Source organism: Tauraco erythrolophus, chromosome 1 (genome assembly GCF_009769465.1).
Source record: "Tauraco erythrolophus isolate bTauEry1 chromosome 1, bTauEry1.pri, whole genome shotgun sequence".
In the NCBI taxonomy this organism is placed as follows: domain Eukaryota; kingdom Metazoa; phylum Chordata; class Aves; order Musophagiformes; family Musophagidae; genus Tauraco; species Tauraco erythrolophus.
Genome location: NC_141465.1, coordinates 1,932,406 through 1,950,822, shown reverse-complemented (window position 1 = coordinate 1,950,822; position 18,417 = coordinate 1,932,406). Strand labels below are relative to the sequence as shown.

The 18,417-nt window shown below is 46.7% G+C and overlaps 1 protein-coding gene across 1 annotated transcript in view; it reads right to left on the bottom strand.

Annotated features, from left to right (window-relative positions):
• The window catches only part of EPHA1 (EPH receptor A1), a 33,234-nt gene extending 17,792 nt beyond the window's left edge, over nucleotides 1–15,442 (bottom strand). The window contains exons 1-3 of the mRNA XM_086614642.1: nucleotides 15,376–15,442; nucleotides 11,837–11,904; nucleotides 607–882 (exon numbers count right to left, since the gene is read on the bottom strand). Of these exons, the coding sequence (XP_086470768.1) occupies nucleotides 607–882; nucleotides 11,837–11,904; nucleotides 15,376–15,442 (411 nt within the window). The remainder of the gene's footprint in view (nucleotides 1–606; nucleotides 883–11,836; nucleotides 11,905–15,375) is intronic.
• Nucleotides 15,443–18,417: the final 2,975 nt, after the last annotated feature.

Genomic DNA, 18,417 nt, shown 5'->3' with positions numbered 1-18,417 from the left:
AGAAGTTCCTTTACAAAAAAACTGAGGTTCCCTGTTCTGCAATTCAAATGTTTCCATGGCAAGAGGGCACCATGTTGGGGAAAGAGCAGTTAAAATATCGTGGTGCCAAGTACTGTCACACAAGGGAGAATTTCACTACGGCAAGCCATCACCGGCACTTTTAGGAAAAAAAGACCCTGTATCTCGTAACAATCAGGAGCACAAAGACCTGAACTGGATTGTCTTCTTTACTTGGTCTAATCTTGCTTTGTTACCTAAGGCAAGATGAATTCCTTTGGTCTCTGCTTCACTATCTCTTAAAATTGGTGTAACCATCCAGCCCTGTTACAACCCTTCCAGTCCAGTTAAATAAGTGCTTAGGCAGAATGGAGGGCTGATCTCCTTTGAAAACTCCTGGGCTTCCTGTGGCAAAGACTGCTCTGAGCATCACAGAGGGCACCCAGGGCAAAGTTTATTCTAAGGACAACGCTTACCATCCATGCCCCTCCCCAGACGCTGGTTCTCCTGGCATCCCCCAGCCAGCACGACACACCTAGTTGAAGCTGAAAGATCTAACTGGTTTTAGCAGAAAGGTATGACTCAGTCTTCACCCTCGGCGCTACAGACCTTGATGAAGAGCGGGCGGCGGAACTGGATCCCGACATCTTGTTCAGACTCCATGTAATAGAGATTGAAGGTCTCTTTGCAGGTCACCACCTCGCCTTTGAAGCTCTTGCAGTCCCTCACAGTAAACTTCAGCTCCACGTAAATGCGGGAGGCTGCCTCGCCCCGATAAATCCAGTTGGTACGAAGCCAGTGATCGGTGTCGCCCTCGGAAAGCACGCTGCAGTCCTGGTACATATAGACCGGGGTACCATTTATCATCTGCTGCACTTCACTCCACTGCTCCCGGGGCAGAAGGAAACACACAGTTAGACACATGTGAGAAACAAATCCCACTTCAAATATGACAAAATCCAGCCTAGAAGATCCATTCCCATGCAGCGTTCAGGGCGCGATGCCCGGCTAGCTAAAAGGTCTCTTCCACTGAGCAAAAGCTGCATTTGGTCCAGAGCCCCGTATCCGCCTCAACTCTTTACACAGGGAGCAAAGAGGATACTGGAACTAGGATCTGACTTAGGACAAACGGAAGGGAACAGTGCGTGGACACTCACACATCCCCTTCATCCTACCTTGGTTCCAATCTATTCCTTTCATCGCTGTCTTAGATTGAGAAAAAGACCCACTACTCAGCCTGGAGAAGAGAAGGCTCCAGGGTGATCTTATCGCAGCCTTCCAGTACCTAAAGGGGCTACAGGAAAGCTGCAGAGGGACTTTGGACAAGGGTGTGTAGTGACAGGACAAGGGGCAACAGCTTTAAACTGGAAGAGGGGAGATTTAGATTGGATATAAGGAAGAAATTTTTCACTCTGAGGGTGCTGAGGCACTGGGACAGGTTGCCCAGAGAAGCTGTGGCTGCCCCATCCCTGGAAGTGTTCCAGGCCAGGTTGGATGAGGCTTTGGGCAACCTGGAGTAGTGGAGGGTGTCCCTGCCCACGGCAGGGGGGTTGGAACTGGATGATCTTTGAGGTCCCTTCCAACTCAAACCGTTCCGTGATTCTATGATCCTACTCCCATGTATTGGCCACTTCTCTCTGCCACCCTTTACGTTCGAAGTGTATGGTAGGACGTTCCAGATCAGGACTATTATCTGCCCTGGAAAATGGGGCACAGCACTTTGCAGTAAGAGAAAAGATGGCCCGACACAAGGGGAAGGTCAGCTGCAGAAGGACTGTGCTAGAGCCAGCACTCCTTAATTTGGAGTTTACGCTGCTTTGAGTGTGATATTTTGCAAACCCTAATTTAACTATTAAAATTCAGTTGATTTTCCTGACATCATACTAGGCAGGCTTCATACTTCCCTGGGCAAATAATGGCTGGGAGGAGGACGTGGGCCCAGCTGGTTCCATGTCCTCACCGATACTATTTGTATCAATACGATAGGGTTTGACACGCGTTTTAACATGCACTTTTGTTGAATTTTATGTGGTTCTAGTTTTGTTCCCTTACCACAGGTCAGATACAAAATGCAAAGAATATTCACTTTTGAGTAAGTTGCACATGAGAACTGAGAACTTGGAAAGCAAGGTTTTGTCCACAGGGAAAATAACTTAGATCCTTTTTCCACCCGTGCTAAGACCGCCTTTCTCATTATGCTTTAAATGTTTAATCAAATTAAATTGAAGCAAGTGCCCACATAGGTACTGGCACAAGTTTAAGCATCTTGGTTTTAAATGCACCCCAGGTTAAGATGCAATTTAAACAAGGCCTCAGTGTCTCCATTACTCCAGGCTTGTCAAGTCTCATGGTCTGAGCGTGAGACACACGTTTCTCCAGCACCACCACCTCCTGTCCTCCCAGCACAACCCTGCAGCCTCTCTCCTAGCTCCCAGTCCCACAGACCAGGTCACTCTGCAGGTGGGCTACCAGATACGGACCCCCACGGTGCCAAAGGCAGCTCTGCTTTCATGCCATGGCTTGGAGCCTACCTCCTATGCAGCCCCACTCCGAAAAATATCGGAGTGCTTTCTCCACGCTAGCAAGCCCTGATGATAGGACAAGCTCATATCTGGCTGATTTCAGCCATTTGCCTAAGTGCATACTAGCAGTCTCCTCCCAGGAAGTTCTGCAGATGGTATCTATGTGTCCCTTCTTGTTCCTTTTTTCTCCGTGTAATTAATCTCCAGCGTTACCCCACCCTCTTAATCTGATCCAGCTGCCATATACCTGCACCACACAGGATTTACACTTAGTTCACTCGCTGGAGGTCAAAGGACCAAAGGACTTAGAACAGCAAGAGAGAAACAGGCTCATCAGTTGAACAACCAGAAGGGGCCATCACTTAATCACCCCTTGCACCATTCCATTGAAAAACTTCTGGAAAATGCCGCAGAACTGAATTTACAACACATCCTGGAGGACGTAGAAATAGAAGAAAAGACATCAGAAAGGAGAAGAAGAGCAAAGTAGCTTTCATAAGAAGCTGCCAATGTTAGCACTGCCTTTCAGAAGCATTCTTCCATGAGTTTCTGCCTCCACCAAGCCGATGGGAAACGCGTAATTGCATTTGAAGGCTGAGAGTTGGACAAGTTTCCATGAGCAGCCTGTCCTAGGGCAATGCCACAGACACCTCTCACCAAAAGACATGAGCTGTTGGGATGCACGTCTTGAATATACCATTTTCGAAACTGAAGTGATACAGGAACAAAATTTCGTTTTCAATAGTGACAACTCTAGCAGAAAATTTTCCTTTAAACTCTACTGCTGGAAAAAATCCAGCTGCTAACTCCCATATTTCTTTGCTCATCTCAGCCCAGCTTCTTCCAGACTGAGCTCTTCAGGGCAAAGATGCTCAGCACTGACTATGCAGAGTGGTGCAAAGAAATAAGAAGGGAGTCAGACTTGGTTTTTCTCGACTGCTGCTGATGGGTAAAGGAAGTAAAATGAGGATATTATTTATGCTAACAACACAGAACTACTGTGGAATATGCTTGTGACTTCTTTCAATTATTCAGTGAGGCTTTTAAATTCAAAGTAGTAGAGGAAAACTGTTACGTACAACACTTAATGAAAGGGTGATGAGTCCGTAAGTTGCTAAGCAACTGTCTGACATCCTCAAAGAACCCCCTGCGAAATCAAAATGTATGCCTCGGATTTTTAATGTCATGTTCTTAATGAACATGTGTGGTAAAGTCTGGCTCGATCAATATGGATTACTTGGCCCTCCAGTTTGTCTGCCAATGACATTGAATCTACCTCCTTTGATAATACAACTTCCTACCCATTTAATTCCAGAACTGTATCCTTATTCCAGTCATCAGCTTGGCCATGGGATGGGAAACGTTCTTCCAGGAGAAGTGGGGGTCAGTGGGAGTCAGACTTCCTCATTTTAGCAGTGAGTGAGCTGTGATTTTATGATGCTACGGAACAATTTCACACGAGACTCAGAATCACAGAAAGACACAGGTTGGAAAGGACCCTTGGAGATCGTGTAGTCCAATTCCCTGCTCCAAGCAAGCTAAACAGTTCTTAAACTCTTTAAATTTTATTCTTTAAAACTTCTTTTAAATTCTTTTCAGTTTAAATTCTTTGTTAAGTTTAAACTGTCTTTAAACTAGTCTTTAAGCTTTGAAAACCTTTTAGAATTCTTAAAAAGTTGCTAAGAAAACAAAAGCCAATACATTCCAGAGAGGGCCATAAATTAGCAGCTTGACTTTCTAAAAAGTCAAAATAAGGATGTATTCATCAGATTTGAGAACAAAAGGGTGTTCTGTACTTCTCAGGAACCCGTATACAGGCACTTAGTTCCAGAGATTTGTTCTTGAAAGTCTTGGTCTGGTGGTACGATACAGAGCAAAATGATTCCAGCACAACAATTAGTGTTAAGTGAATGAAAACCTTAAAGCAAAAGTACTGTCTCAATAACCTCAGGACACTGCAAATTTAGGCAAAAAGAAGGTGACTTTCCTCCCATTGCTAGATGGGATCCGACATAGGGAAAGCAGTGGTGGAGACCAGCTGTCTTCATGAGGGCCATTCAGAACGACTTCGGTGACAAGCTGGAAGGGCGCCAGTAGGTGCTTGTAGTAAACAGGATTGGTTTGGCCTGCCTTGTGAGTAAAGATCCAAAGATAAGATAACCTAGGTATAAGATAACGTGGGCGCCTTTTAATATCTGCCTTGATGGACTCTGAATCGATGATGCAGTTGGAGCTCTGACGTCTGAGGAAGGCTCACTCTGCTTTTTGTATGAATGAGTCTTCTCTAGGTTAGGTCTGCGTCAAGGAGCCTACCCAGGGCAAGCTGTGACTCCTCCATCCATCAGTGGGCTGCTCCTCCTAGGATCTGCGATGACGTCTAACATGGAAACAAACTGAGACAGTTCCTATGTCTTCTTGGAGCCAGTCTCAGGCTCTGCAGGCATCAATGGCGTGGTCTCATGGTTTTAGTCTTTTTTATGTGGAAAAAAACCCACAACACACTTTTTATGATGACAAACACAAATTTCATCCTTGCTAACAAAGAGGTAAGCTACCAGTGACAGAGGCAGCAGACTGTGACAGTACTGCAAATCCTTAGGCTCAGACTGGAGTCAGAAGAGCTCATGGCTCGTAACAGTGACACTGTCTCCATCTCCAGCTTGCTAGGGACTTGCCCTGTCTCCTTTCAGATGACAGCCTGCCTGCTGGGACCTATATTTCGTTCGCCTTCACATTCACTTAGCACAGTGGCTTCCAACCCGTGGCCTGCAGCCCCTGGGGAAAGGCACAGCAGTACTTTTAAGAGACTTTCAGAAGGCAACTACAAGTCAAGCATCTTGCCAACAGGCTTAAAGTTACTAAACTAAGATGCATATCTCCACTGGAAAAGACAGGAGTTCACTGAAACCAATAACTTGTTTAACTTTGGGTTAGAGAGCTGGACTAAGATGAAAACATCAGGTGCAGTGCACCTGTGCTTGGCAAGTGCATATCTTTCCCATTTAATTTGCAACAGAATTCAGAGTGCCGTTTTAATCCATGAATCACAGAACCATAGAATGGTTTGGGTTGGAAGGGACCTCAAAGACCATCCAGTTCCAACCCCCCTGCTCATGGGCAGGGACACCCTCCACTACACCAGGTTGCCCAAAGCCTCATCCAACCTGGCCTGGAACACTTCCAGGGACGGGGCAGCCACAGCTTCTCTGGGCAACCTGTGCCAGTGCCTCACCACCCTCAGTGCAAAAAAATTCTTCCTTGTATCTAATCTAAATCTGCCCTCTTTCAGTTTAAAGCCATTGCCCCTTGTCCTACCACTACACACCCTTGTAAATAAAAAGCCCCTCTGCAGCTTTCCTGTAGCCCCTTCAGGTACTGGAAAGCTGCTGGAAGGTCTACAGTATCTTTCTGGGTGAGATGATATATTTTATCCCCACAATGATCCATTGATTATTTGCTGGGAGAAGCGACTGCATTACGTAATTACTTGTCCTTTAGGGCACTAGCACACAGGTCTCCATCCCACCCATCTCCTTCTGATTTAATTTGTACCCAGGTTCTTATGGGAAGATAAGGTGGTCATGTGAGCCACGGAGCTCCAGCGTATCGATTACAGAACCTGTTTATCAAACCCAGGTTCTGCTGTCTGCTTATTCTCTGAACTGTCTGGCCACATTAAGGTCTTGCATGAAAACAGTGCTGGTCACAACAGATGCTACTAGCTGATGGATAGTGATTCTCTACTCCAACATTTCTCCCAGGTATTTTGGAACACTTGTTTCTTATATACCCATTTTACTGACACCTACTATCAGTATCAGTAACTACAAAAAGGACAGGAGTGGAAAATCAGATGGTGCATTTAAAGAGTTCAGAATTCATGGTGAAAGTTGTATTACCAATAAAGCAAACGTTAGCTCTCACGTTATTTCTACACTATGTTGTACATTGCATAGGATCCATTGGAAATGTTTGTGGGTTTTTTTTGTAGGTGATTTTTTTTTTCCATGGCAAAGGGCTTGGTATGGTGTGTCAGGTATACTTCCAGTATTTACAGAGAACCTGGGAAATGAGTCTTGATGGTGATGGGTAATACTTGCTCTGATTGCATAGGTTCCTTTTAAAGATGAACAACAGACTGGGTGGGATGCCACAGAGGGAAAGGATAATTGTGCCTTTTCTTTGAGATGATCAAACCTGTCTGGAGGAAAGAAGCTGCAGGAGATGGTGGCATGAAAGTCACAGCGAGGAGCTGGCAGGCTCCAGGTCAAGCACAGGGCAGCCAGGAACTAGGCCTTAGAAGCAGTGGAAATAGCCCTTCAAGAAAGCAGAGGGAATGAGCACATCTACTGCAACTCTGCCCCTGAGATAGAAAGAATCACTCTCCAAAGCATAGATCCCCCCAGCAAGGACATAGCAGGCAATAAAAGATACAAAGCCTTTCCTTCCTAGCCTGCCTTCCTGCAAACTCACCAGTATTTTGGTTGGCATTACAAGAAAAGTTGTTTTTTACTTTAAATAGCCTGTTAAGTCTTCTCGGAGAACCTTCCTACAGGACTCATCTCAAAGCCCCAGCTGACTTGTGGTGCTTTTGCGTTGACATGAGGAAGTTCAGTGAACCTTGTACACCCTCATGCAACAGCTAGAAAAGGTTGGATCAGCTTCCTGAAGCTGCTAGGCAACCGTGCTGTCATCGCTGTAGCCCCCGAGCAGCCGTGGTGATGAACATCATGGTTGTACAGCATCTTCTCTTTGGCTCAGAACGTGGTCTTTTCTGCTCTTCGGGTCACAACACCACGCGTGAGCTAAGATTGCTACTTGGGTCTGTGGCAGTGACCTCGTCCTGGGTTGGTGGCTCATGCAATCTGGCCTACAGTAATTAATTTACACTTTACTTCCTCTCATCTCATTTTTTTCACTCCCCTCTCTCACCCCTCTGAGTAAAGTATATCCGGCTATGCATAACATTTTTTTTCCTTCTCTCCCAAATCCACACAAAGTAACTAATTTTCACTTAACAGAATATCATTGACAAATATCTCCAGCAGTCCACGTCCCAACAGCAGCGGGGCATGTCAGGATATGACCCCGAAGCCAGAGCTGTTCCCATTGCCAGTTAGTTGTTGGCTTAGTAGGCATTTGTCCCTGATTTCTATACGGATCCTGTGCACTTGGAAGAGCTAATCCCCTATGCCTGACACTGAGAGCAGGCTGAGGTATATACTGCCACTCGATCCCAGGTTTAGAGGAGATGACAACCCTTTGAGTTCGATCTTAAAGGACATGCACTGCCAACAGCAGTGGGAAGAGATGCACACAATAGCAGTTCTGATGGCTATTTCTCACACCACCTTCAGATGCTACAAAAAGCTGACTGGTTGAGACTCATTCTAAGCAAGACTAAGACACCAAGGAGTCTGATTAAAAGTGAACTGCCCTGGTTTAATGAAATAGGAGTGGTGTGCTGGAATAACTTCCAGGCTGAAGGCTGTGTGGCCCACAACACTATTTCCTTCATGCTCAGGAAGGAGCAGAAGTGGTGGAAACAGAAACCAGCCATCATGAGCTGTTATTACCATCTGGGACCTCTTAGCCTGGTGGAACACCACCTTGCCTTGCTAGAACCTGAAGGCATGTGAACATTGTCATGTGGTCAGTGATATAAAAGTTGCTGAGACTTGATCTAGACTATTACCTAAAGACAATAATTGAGCAGTGTAGAATTTGTACAATGCCTGGGATTTAATAGGAAAGTAACGGTGTAAATAAAAATAAATCTGAGCACTGGCTTACTTATATTGCATTCACATAGCTTTAGCAGCTGCTGTGTTCATAACCAGACCTCCTGTGAAACAGAACTACACAAGAATTACATAATTTCCCAAGTTTTTCCAGTGGTTTTGGAGCCACAATAGTTGCAGTTAGTGGCTATCCATAAATAGGGATACATTAGGTCACTGGGATTGAATGCACATCCTTAGTCCTGTGTGAAGGTAGACTTTGGAAAAGTTGAGCAGAAGAGGTGCCATGCACACTGAGAGACCTGGCAGAAAGTTTGATAGCAACACTCTGAAGCATGTGTAGAAGCAAGCAAGAGTATGGAGTAGGCAGATGTCCTCCACCTCACCGTGCATAGGAGACTGAGAACAACGGCAGCCTAGAAAGAAAATTATGAAAATAATATGAAAAGTTTAGTAATACTATGATCCATGCAGGAATATCATTTAGGAAAAATAAGCTCCATAAACCAGCTACCAGTTGAGAACTCAGCATTGCTGAACCTTTAATGTGTAATAAATAGGACATGATTTGGCAATTAGTGGCAGCAGCAGAGCTCCTGTGATTTCTGAAATAATAGATATTCAATTTAAAAACAAAGTTACTGGGAAAAAGGATTCTTTTACAAGCAGACAGCTGTAGAACTGGTGAAAGCATGCCTCCCAAGAAAACATACCAACTAAAAAAGAATAAAATATGTTTAATTTACAATCCATTCGACAGCACAGAGACACAAAGTCATATTGAGAAGCCCAGTATGCAGCATCCTACAGTACAAATGACTAAGAACTCAAGTAGTCACATATATTCATGAAAGCATCACTGGGTTATGCAAATACTATCCACAAAGACAAAAAAGAAACTGGAAAAAGTGGATAAAAGGAAAATTCCGAGATAAGTCCACAAGCTAGGGGTGAAATAATCATAGCAACTAAAGACAAACAGCAGATTGCCCAATAAGTTGTATCACAGGCCCACATAAACTGATACACAAAATCTTTTGGACTAGATATTACAGAGCTCAAAGCATTGAACCAGGTGAAACTGGGAGGGCCTTTTGTGCCTGGGCTAAAAATGCAAGAGGACAACATGGCTCCTCCTCATCATCATCTGTTGAAAGCTGATGCAATTATACTTGAAAGCAAAACAGAGATAAATAACTTTTTGCACTGTTATTTTTATAAGCTGCCAAGAGGCGATGCTACTATGCCCAGTAACTGAAATTTGTTCATGATGGGATTTGAGAAGTCCTTTTTGGACAGTTTTCGGTGATTTCTGAAACCAGTTTAAGTAGCCATGCTGTTTTTGCAGCATGAGGAGCTTTAACAGAAATGTCAGAGCAAGTAAATTCTGGACTTCTCACGCCTTCAAAGTGATCACCATCAGCTCTGTAACACATGCTGAAAGATGGGGATCTATAACACCTCTCCATGCCCAACTGGTATTGCTATCTCAAAAGTTCAGAGACAAAAAAAGTATTGAGGAATTTGTTAGATGATGGGGAGGTGGGAAGGAAGATAAAGTGATTACAGGAGCTACAGTCTGCCTTTTTAAGGGCTTATTTTCCAATAGTAGCCTCAAATGAATGAAACCCTTTCTAAAGAGCCATTACAAAGCAAGCTAGCAGAAACCTCTTAGCAAACAAACTTCTCCAGACACTTTACTGAGAGCACAGACACCTTCACTTAAAGACCACCTTTAAGCTTAGGCAACATCCCACTGCCAGTTAATGCACTCCAGGAGTCCAGAAAAATGACCCATGCTGCCCACAACTGCCTGGTTTACAGCTCAAGTGTTCTTAGGCTGACCATGTGTTAAGAGAAGCGTTGTCTATGCTGGCTACAGACCAAATTTGACCACGAAATTATCACACATGATGACCTCACCCATTGTCAGTGGCTAAAAGTGAGGAGAAAACAAAGGTGTGATTCTGCCTGCGCAGAACTATCCAACCTCTTCTGAGCTATGCCTCGGAGACCTCGTCCGTATAAAGCATGAAAATTCCTCACTGCAAATTCCTCCTCCGTGTGATAAGCATATTGACACAAATCCAGCTCACAGATGGGAGATCTCTGGCATCTGAGGTCAGGTACAAGCAGCAGTGTCACAAGAAATATGCCCTTCAACTCTGTATGCAATACAGCTCAGATGTTTCCAGCATGTTGCTAATCAAGCTAGTCAGACTATTCCGTATTAATCTCAGCTCTTTTGTGTCAAAAAAAATGTTCTGGATTAACATTTTTAATGTTAAAGAAAGAATTAAGTTAATTAAAAGAACCTCAGTTCTTTTTCAAACATATTTACTTCTTCGTTTTGGAAGATGGTTTCAGAAACAGTTGTTCCAAGTTCTGATTCCAAGAGAATTACCCATTGTTCCCTTTTTGCTTGTGGCAATTTGTCAGCCTTCCACCTAACAGTTAACGAGAATTGATGTAATTAGACAAATCCCCGCAAAAGAGTTGCACATCAGAAGTCAAATCAATCTGTTCTTCATCCTCTGTAAGTTTCTCAGTCATCAGCATCCTGATGTATTAGTTTAGAATGCTCTCTGGCCGTGTTTTCCAGCATCTTCCACAATTCCCAGTTACAACTAATATATTTTAAATATATGTATCTCTTCGAGAGGCAGACTTCATCCTGAACACGCCTGGAGCCTAGAATTGGTGAAAATTACCACACAAGCAGTGCATGGGGACAACAATGGGCAAAACACAATCTACATGTATGTCTCACCAGGGCACCTGTTTTGAGTAGGGTATACCAATAATAATAATAATCAAAACAGCTGCACGATTGAAACAAATGCAGTTATGCCAGTACAGGAGAACCTCACTGTCTGGCTCCAGTTCACCCAGCAAGACTACCAGGAGCCAGAGGAACTGCTCAGCTGCACTTCACACAAAATAGCTGCACTTGTGCAAAAATAGCTGAGAGCTCAGCTGGTCCAATTCTGCAGTGGTTTCAGGAGTAAATTTTGAAGCACTTCTATCAACTAAAAAAAAAAAAATTGTAACTGAATCATTCAATTTAGTGCTCAAGAGCAAAAAAAAAAAACCAACCCAGAACATCCTTAAACAGACAAAGATTCTAAATTCTTAAGAGACTTGGAGACAGAAATACTTCTGCCGTGGCTATTTGCCCAGAAAAGGAGACATAAGATGTATCTGCAACATGTTAGGATGAAAAACTGGGTGATTATTTGATTTTTTCCCTTTTTCTCCATTGTTTTATTACTTCATGGAAGCAATATATTTCAAGGACATGTTTAATCATGGAGAGCTACTGGAAGTCAACGGGCATCTGAAGGGCAACTGGAAGTCAGTAAGGCATCAGTCCTCAAACAGCTGGCTAGTGGGTGAGGCTGCAAAGGTGAAGGGGCTGCAAGGGAGAGAGACTTAAAAAGCACACAATGTCCAGGAGAGAGTGGAGCTGCAGAAGAAGCCTGATTCTGTGAGGCAGGGTGAAATTTCAACTTGGATTACGTATTTCCATCATGTAGTACTCCCAGTGGCTCCCCTTCCTTGAACGTGCGTACTCACCCCTACTTCTGGAGGGTCTGGAAGCCAGCCCAGTTCACCCTGTGCAGTGCTTGTGTCAAGAAGATCCACTGAAAACCAGAAGAAGGGGAAAAAAAAAAATAAATCAGTGACCCAACTCTTATAGCCCATGGAATGGCTTCATCCCCCCCATTTTGTCACAGAAGACAAAGCCTCCACTTTGTCACTCAGCCTACACCCTACATCCTTTGTAGGATTTTACCTATTGAAGGATTATTATAGGATTGAAGAATATATTGAAGGATATATTGAAGGATTATTGAAGGATTTTGCCTATTGAAGGATTATATTGAAGGATTTTACCTTCAATAAGCATGGCTAGAGGAAGGATGGGAAGACACAAGACAGTGCAGCTAGCTGGGGAGTTAAAAGGTTTTCCTCATAGGTGAGACTCCCTCCCCTTCCACCCTCCTCTCAAGTAACACACACATACATCCAAAAAATGCAACCCTGACAAACTTCTCCTTCCTAAAGATGCCCCAAAATGGGAGCAGGAGGCTGAAGCCTATTGAAATGGGAATGTGTCATTAGCAGCTGAACACATCTCTCCTTGGAATGGGAAGGCAGCGGACCAAACGGATGAAGGGGCAGGCACGAAATAAATTACCAACACAAAAGATCAATCAGTGTCACCCAGAGGAGCTTGAAACCAGAAAGCACAGAGGCAGTGTGGAGTTGCAAAAGGGACTTCCCACTGTCACGCCACCCAAAAGCCATGAGATGCACCAGTTGCTCCAACTGCTGAGCCCCCTACCTCTGACCTAGGCTGTCCACCATCTGAAGGTGGCCCAGAAATCGTTTCATCCTCCCCCCCAAAACTGGTTTAGCCAGAGAATAACGGCTCCCAGGCACAGCGTTGTCACCTCTCGCAGAAATTTTTCACTCAGAGGGTGGTGAGGCACTGGCACAGGTTGCCCAGAGAAGCTGTGGCTGCCCCATCCCTGGAAGTGTTCCAGGCCAGGCTGGATGAGGCTTTGGGCAACCTGGTGTAGTGGAGGGTGTCCCTGCCCATGGCAGGGGGGTTGGAACTAGATGATCTTTGAGGTGCCTTCCAACTCTAACCATTCTATGATTCTATAATTGCCCTGCGTGGCTGTGCTGTTGAGCCTTGGCTCCTGGAGTCATGTGGCAAAGGAGAAATTCAGCAGCACGTTCATTTTTAGCCCTCCAATAAATCTGAAAACCGGATCAGAGTTTGCCCTCAGGTCTGGATCTGAAGAGAAATTAAAAATATATGGCTTCTTGGGCCAACAGGGAGAAGGGAGAGGAGCTGGAGCAAGGCGTACTGCTGGATGCGCAGCTTCGTGCCTGCCCTCGGCTCTGCCCGTGCTGCCAGGACAGACAGACAGACAGACAGACAGACTACCTACTGGTTTTGGTACACCCATTGCAGCCCCAGCTTGGAAACAGGAAAAATTCCTTGAATTCCCTTTTAGATTCATTCCTTGAATTCCCTTTTAGATTCCTGCGGGTGTATTCACAGGGGTCATCGCTACACATCTCAGGAAAGAATTTGGGGGTGAAAGGTAGGAGAGGGGGTGATATTTAAATGACATTTAAACAAGCAGATTTCCTCCCCCTCATCCCGACTGCTCTGCAAACACTGCCTGCCAACGACAAGTAATGGAGTGTAAAGTGCACACCAGCCAGAGTCCCGTGGAATGAGGAAGCAGGCGGTGAGCCCAGAATCAGAGATAAGAGGGATTGCACTGCTGTTCTCACCTCTGCAACACCCTCTCAGGATTGGGAGAAGGGAAAAGCAGGAATCCAGGTTTTGCAAGTTTGCAACGTTCACGGCGTGGTCATATGGCAAAACCTTCCCAGCCACAGCCTCCCTGTCCAGACACGGCTCCTCGCTCGCTTCCCTCCTGCTCTCTGGCTCACTGCTGGAGATACTATTCTCGTGTTGTTGGCTCCAGAAACTCCCAGGGTGAGGTAGCCTGTCCTTCCAGAACCGTCACCCAGATAATATCTATCCCACGCGCTTCAAGCCCGGAGCAGTGATGTGCAAGTGAGAGGGGCTGCGTGGCAAGTTCTAGCAGAGCAAAGCAAAAGGAACTCGGAAGCAGGCAGGATGGGAACCTCGCAGAGCCTCCTTCGAACACTGAAGGGGACGAAGTCCACTCTCAGGAAGTAGCTCTCAAGGTGAAACCTACAACAGGGATTCTCCAAGGAAAGGAAGAAGGAGTCGGCAGGACTACAAGAGCACAGGGGATACGAGTACTCGGGGGCTACCAGCTCTTTGCTCCACAGCCTCACTGCTAGGAATCTCACATGGCTGTCCAGCCACATGGGAGGAGGCCTCCCCAGAAAGAAGAAAGACTTCAGCTAAGAGGGAAGGCCAGGGAAATGAGCTGTTCCCTGATAGACACCACGTTAAGGAAGAGTGGATGACAGACACAGCCCAAATCAGATGGCTGAGATAGGCGAGAAGGTGGCAGAGAAGTCCCCGAGTGTTGCTGCCAACTACTGGTCACACACTTGTGGAAACCAGAGCCTGTGTGGCACTACCTTGTATTACTTCTCACCTAGGCTGGCCTTCTCCACGATGTCTGCTAGCTGCATCCATGGAGCTGGATCTTTAACACAAACGTGCTTGTCAAGAATATGCTTTAAAAGAGTGCTCAGCACTTGCAGAGATCGTGAGCCCATGGCTGAAGTGTCAGTTCGGACTCAAGTCCTCTTGATCCAGAGGCTGGAGCGGCAAAGGAGAGGGCTGTCCTTGGGATGGAGAAGCCCCAACCTCTCTCACTGTGCAAAACAAGAGACTAGAAGTCTCTGGCAGGAATTAACTGCAGGAGGAGGTAGGGAACAGAACCGAGATTTACTCTTCCTCACCTCTCTGTTAAAATTCCCATTCCCCAGATGTTTCATAACCACCGTGCAACTGCCAAGATGGAAGAAAAAAAGATCGCTACACCTAATAAAAGGGACTAAGTTGAACAGGGAAGGGAAGCAAGGAAGAGAAGAGGTGGAAAAGGAAACTGTAAAACTCAGCTCTGCCTTCCAGCACTGGAGTAGGTGGAACAGACTGCCTCACCTTCAAGCCTCCAAAAAAAATGACTGTCCTCTTGCTCACAAGGGTTAACTCCCAAGAGGGCTTCCTGAGGAAACTGCGGGGGTGTTGGCGGAGGGGGGGGAGGGGGGGGGGCGAAACTTTCTGAGTTTATGTTTAAACTTGTTATCTGCAACGCTTGTGTTTAAGGCAAACAGAGGCAGAATTCTCTTGGATCACTGGATACGCCGGGGCATTTGTGCTTCAACTGGGGAGGGGAACGACGCGCACATACCTGGGCACAGTTCACTGAGCCACCAGGAGCTGGATGGGGTTTGTGCCTGGCCCCCGTCCCCCCGTCCCCCCGCCCTCCCCAGACACCCCAGTTCCTTTCCAGCTCCCTCCGGGCAGGCCGTGGTGCCCCGGGTCCCACGCGTGCGGACCATGCCCTGCTCCCTGCCCCTCGGAGGTCCCTCTCTGCCCACCCAAACCCACCCGTCCAGGCAGAGCGGGGCCCCGCGCCTACCTTCTTTCCCAGGCACCTCGGAAGGAAGGAGAGCCCAAAAGAGAAGAAGCCCGACGGAGACCCCCATCCCGCTGCTCCAGGTCCTCAGCTCCACGCCGGCTGGAGAGGGGGGCTGGCTGCCAGCCCCGGCTGGCTCTCCCGGCTCAGGCCTCCGCGCCCGGGCTGCCGCTGGCAGCGCATGGAGCTTTTTCCCGCAGCCTCCCGACGGGAGCGCACGCGTTGCACAACCGCCCTGCCGGGCCCACGGGGATGATGAAAGATCAAGGCGAGTGGGTGGAGAAGCCGTACTGCCTTTACCAGTTCCAAGGGGCTGGTCACAGACTTCCCATCCGGCAGGCAAATAAACCCACCTTCAAGGCAGCCACCTTTTTTTCCTGGGAGCCTCCCTCCACCTTTGCTCCAGTCCCGTAAAGAGGCTCCCGGTTGCCACCTCCTGGGCAACCCTGGCCACCGGCCCCGCTCCTGCGCCGTCCGGCTGCCCCGGGGCGCTCGGCGGGCGCTGCCCCCGCACCCCCCACCCGCCCCCGAGGCGCACATGGCTCCCGGCTTTGTTTGGAGGTGAGAACAGCCCAGACACCGCGGTGAGGCAGCTCGGTCCGCTCCTGTGTGCTGGTGTGGCTAAAACCACCCAGTCTTCCTCGTGGGAGGTAGCCCAGAGGAGGCCACGGAGATGATCCGAGGGCTGGAGCACCTCTGCTATGGAGACAGGCTGGGAGAGCTGGGGCTGTTCAGCCTGGAGAAGAGAAGGCTCCAGGGAGACCTTCCAGCACCTTCCAGTACCTAAAGGGGCTACAGGAAAGCTGGAGAGGGGCTTTGGACACGGGCGTGGAGTGATAGGACACGGGACAATGGCTTTAAAATGGAAGAGGGGAGATTTCGATTGGATATAAGGAAGAAATTCTTCCCTCTGAGGGTGGTGAGGCACTGGCACAGGTTGCCCAGAGAAGCTGTGGCTGCCCCATCCCTGGAAGTGTTCCAGGCCAGGCTGGATGAGGCTTTGGGCAACCTGGTGTAGTGGAGGGTGTCCCTGCCCATGGCAGGGGGGTTGGAACTGGATGATCTTTGAGGTCCCTTCCAACCCAAACCATTCTGTGATTCTATGCTTGGAAAAATCCATCTGTACGCAGCGGCAGCGGCCCATTGTGTTCGCCAGGCTGTGAGAGCGTGGCACAGAGCGATAGCCATGCCACTCGATCTGGCAGAATTACTGCATTCCTTTTAGTAAAAACTAGAAGTAAAAACAGCATCGATGGAAGGTGTCTGCTTTTCAGTAAAAAAAAAAAAATTGTGGGAGAGGAACTGAGCCAAAAGGATTCTCTCTCTCTCTGTCAGAAGACCTCATGGGATTTTCAGTATTCTTCTTGAGGAGCATAACTGTGAAAGAACTCTTCTGCCATTCATCAAGGATGTTACTCCGACCCGTGCACGGCTATCACACCTCTCCCCATGAAATACAGATGGCATTTTACCTCCACTTGCTGTAAGGCTGCATTCCTCCTGCTCTCTTCCTCCTCCTCCTCCCCAAGGAAGGCTAAAGAAAGGACTTTGTCAGGTTGCCTAGAGAAGCTGGGGTATCTCCACCCTTGGAGATGTTCCAGGCTTGCCAGCACACAGCCGTGAGCAACTTTATCCAGCTCTGGAGTCAGCCCTGCTGTGACCTTCTGAGTCACGTTCCATCTAACTCTTTCAGTGAGTTCTGTGATTCGATAACCACACACCTCAGAAAACCAAAATCTCTCCCGAGAATTCCGAACACAGGCAAGAGAAATTTGAGAACAAATGGTTTAAATTTAACATAGCACGTGAAGTAAAATACAAATACAGATCATTCAAACGTTAATGTCGTTCAGAGTAGTTACATCTCAGATTTATTCCCGCTTAATCCTATCTAAAGTGCTCTTTCTTAGTCTATGGTGCTAAATCTCAATTTTTGATGCCCATCTTTCCCCCACATCTAAGACTCCCACTGCAGCTCCAATATAAGGTTTTGCTGTCCATGTCTCATAGCTTGAGTTAGCACTAGTGGATTCTATCCATTTTGGTCTTCATCTGGACAATACTGTGCCTTCTTCAGTCTGTGATGTTGCAGTGAGACAGACAGACCCATGACTACACGGCTGCCTTCTCCTTTGTGATGGGACAACATAGCAAGGCCTACGTAGACATGAAATGGGAAAGAACCGTTTGCAACTGGAGGGTAAGGCTCTAGGGCAGCTCAGGAGCTCATATTTCCTAAGGCAAAAAAATTCGGTGTTGCAGCCTTACGTTCAGTTCCTTGGGGCTACCTGAGTTTGCATCTGTAGAACCTCAGAAGAAGTGCCCACACTCTGGTGTGAAGAACCTGGGGATGCTCTGTCTCTGTTTCATTAGAGGGCAGATCCTTGGGACGTTGGATCCAAGCTATTTGGAACAGGCAGGAACAGATTTACTAGGGCTTACTGGAGAAGATGACTTAAAAAATATCAATTTGCTTTTTCTCCCCCTTGTTGGTGTGGGCTGATGGGGGTCAGAAATTGTGGTACTCCAGATGATGGTGGTCAGAGATGGTATGCACTGCTTGTTATTTTGCAGGTTGGAGTTCACCTACTGTAGCTCCCAGTCGGAATGTGTACAGTGATAATCAAACAAAATCCAATCTAATGTTACAGCCGGGTCAAGATCTGCAGCAAATCTATAACCAAGTGGAAACACAAAAAAAAAGTAGAAACCCCAAATGCCTGGAACTTTCCTGATATCTCTACAAACTCTGCTGTGTTGGTTTCTCATGTGTCCCCTACACCAAAATGTAGATCCAAAGGGAAAAGAGAGAATCTACCCAAAGGCTGTGCTCAGTGCAGGGGAGTGCTACGTTTGAATTGTTCACACAACTCTGCTGAGTATTTCCTGGACAGGATCCTTTTGCTTGTACACCACAAGGTTGAATTTTTCCTTTGTCAACTGTTGGACAAAATGAATTCCCTGAGTGCCTAATGCAAAACAAAACAAAACAAAGAAATCTGAAATAACTTGATTTCAAAAAATATCTTTACAGTCATATTCTAT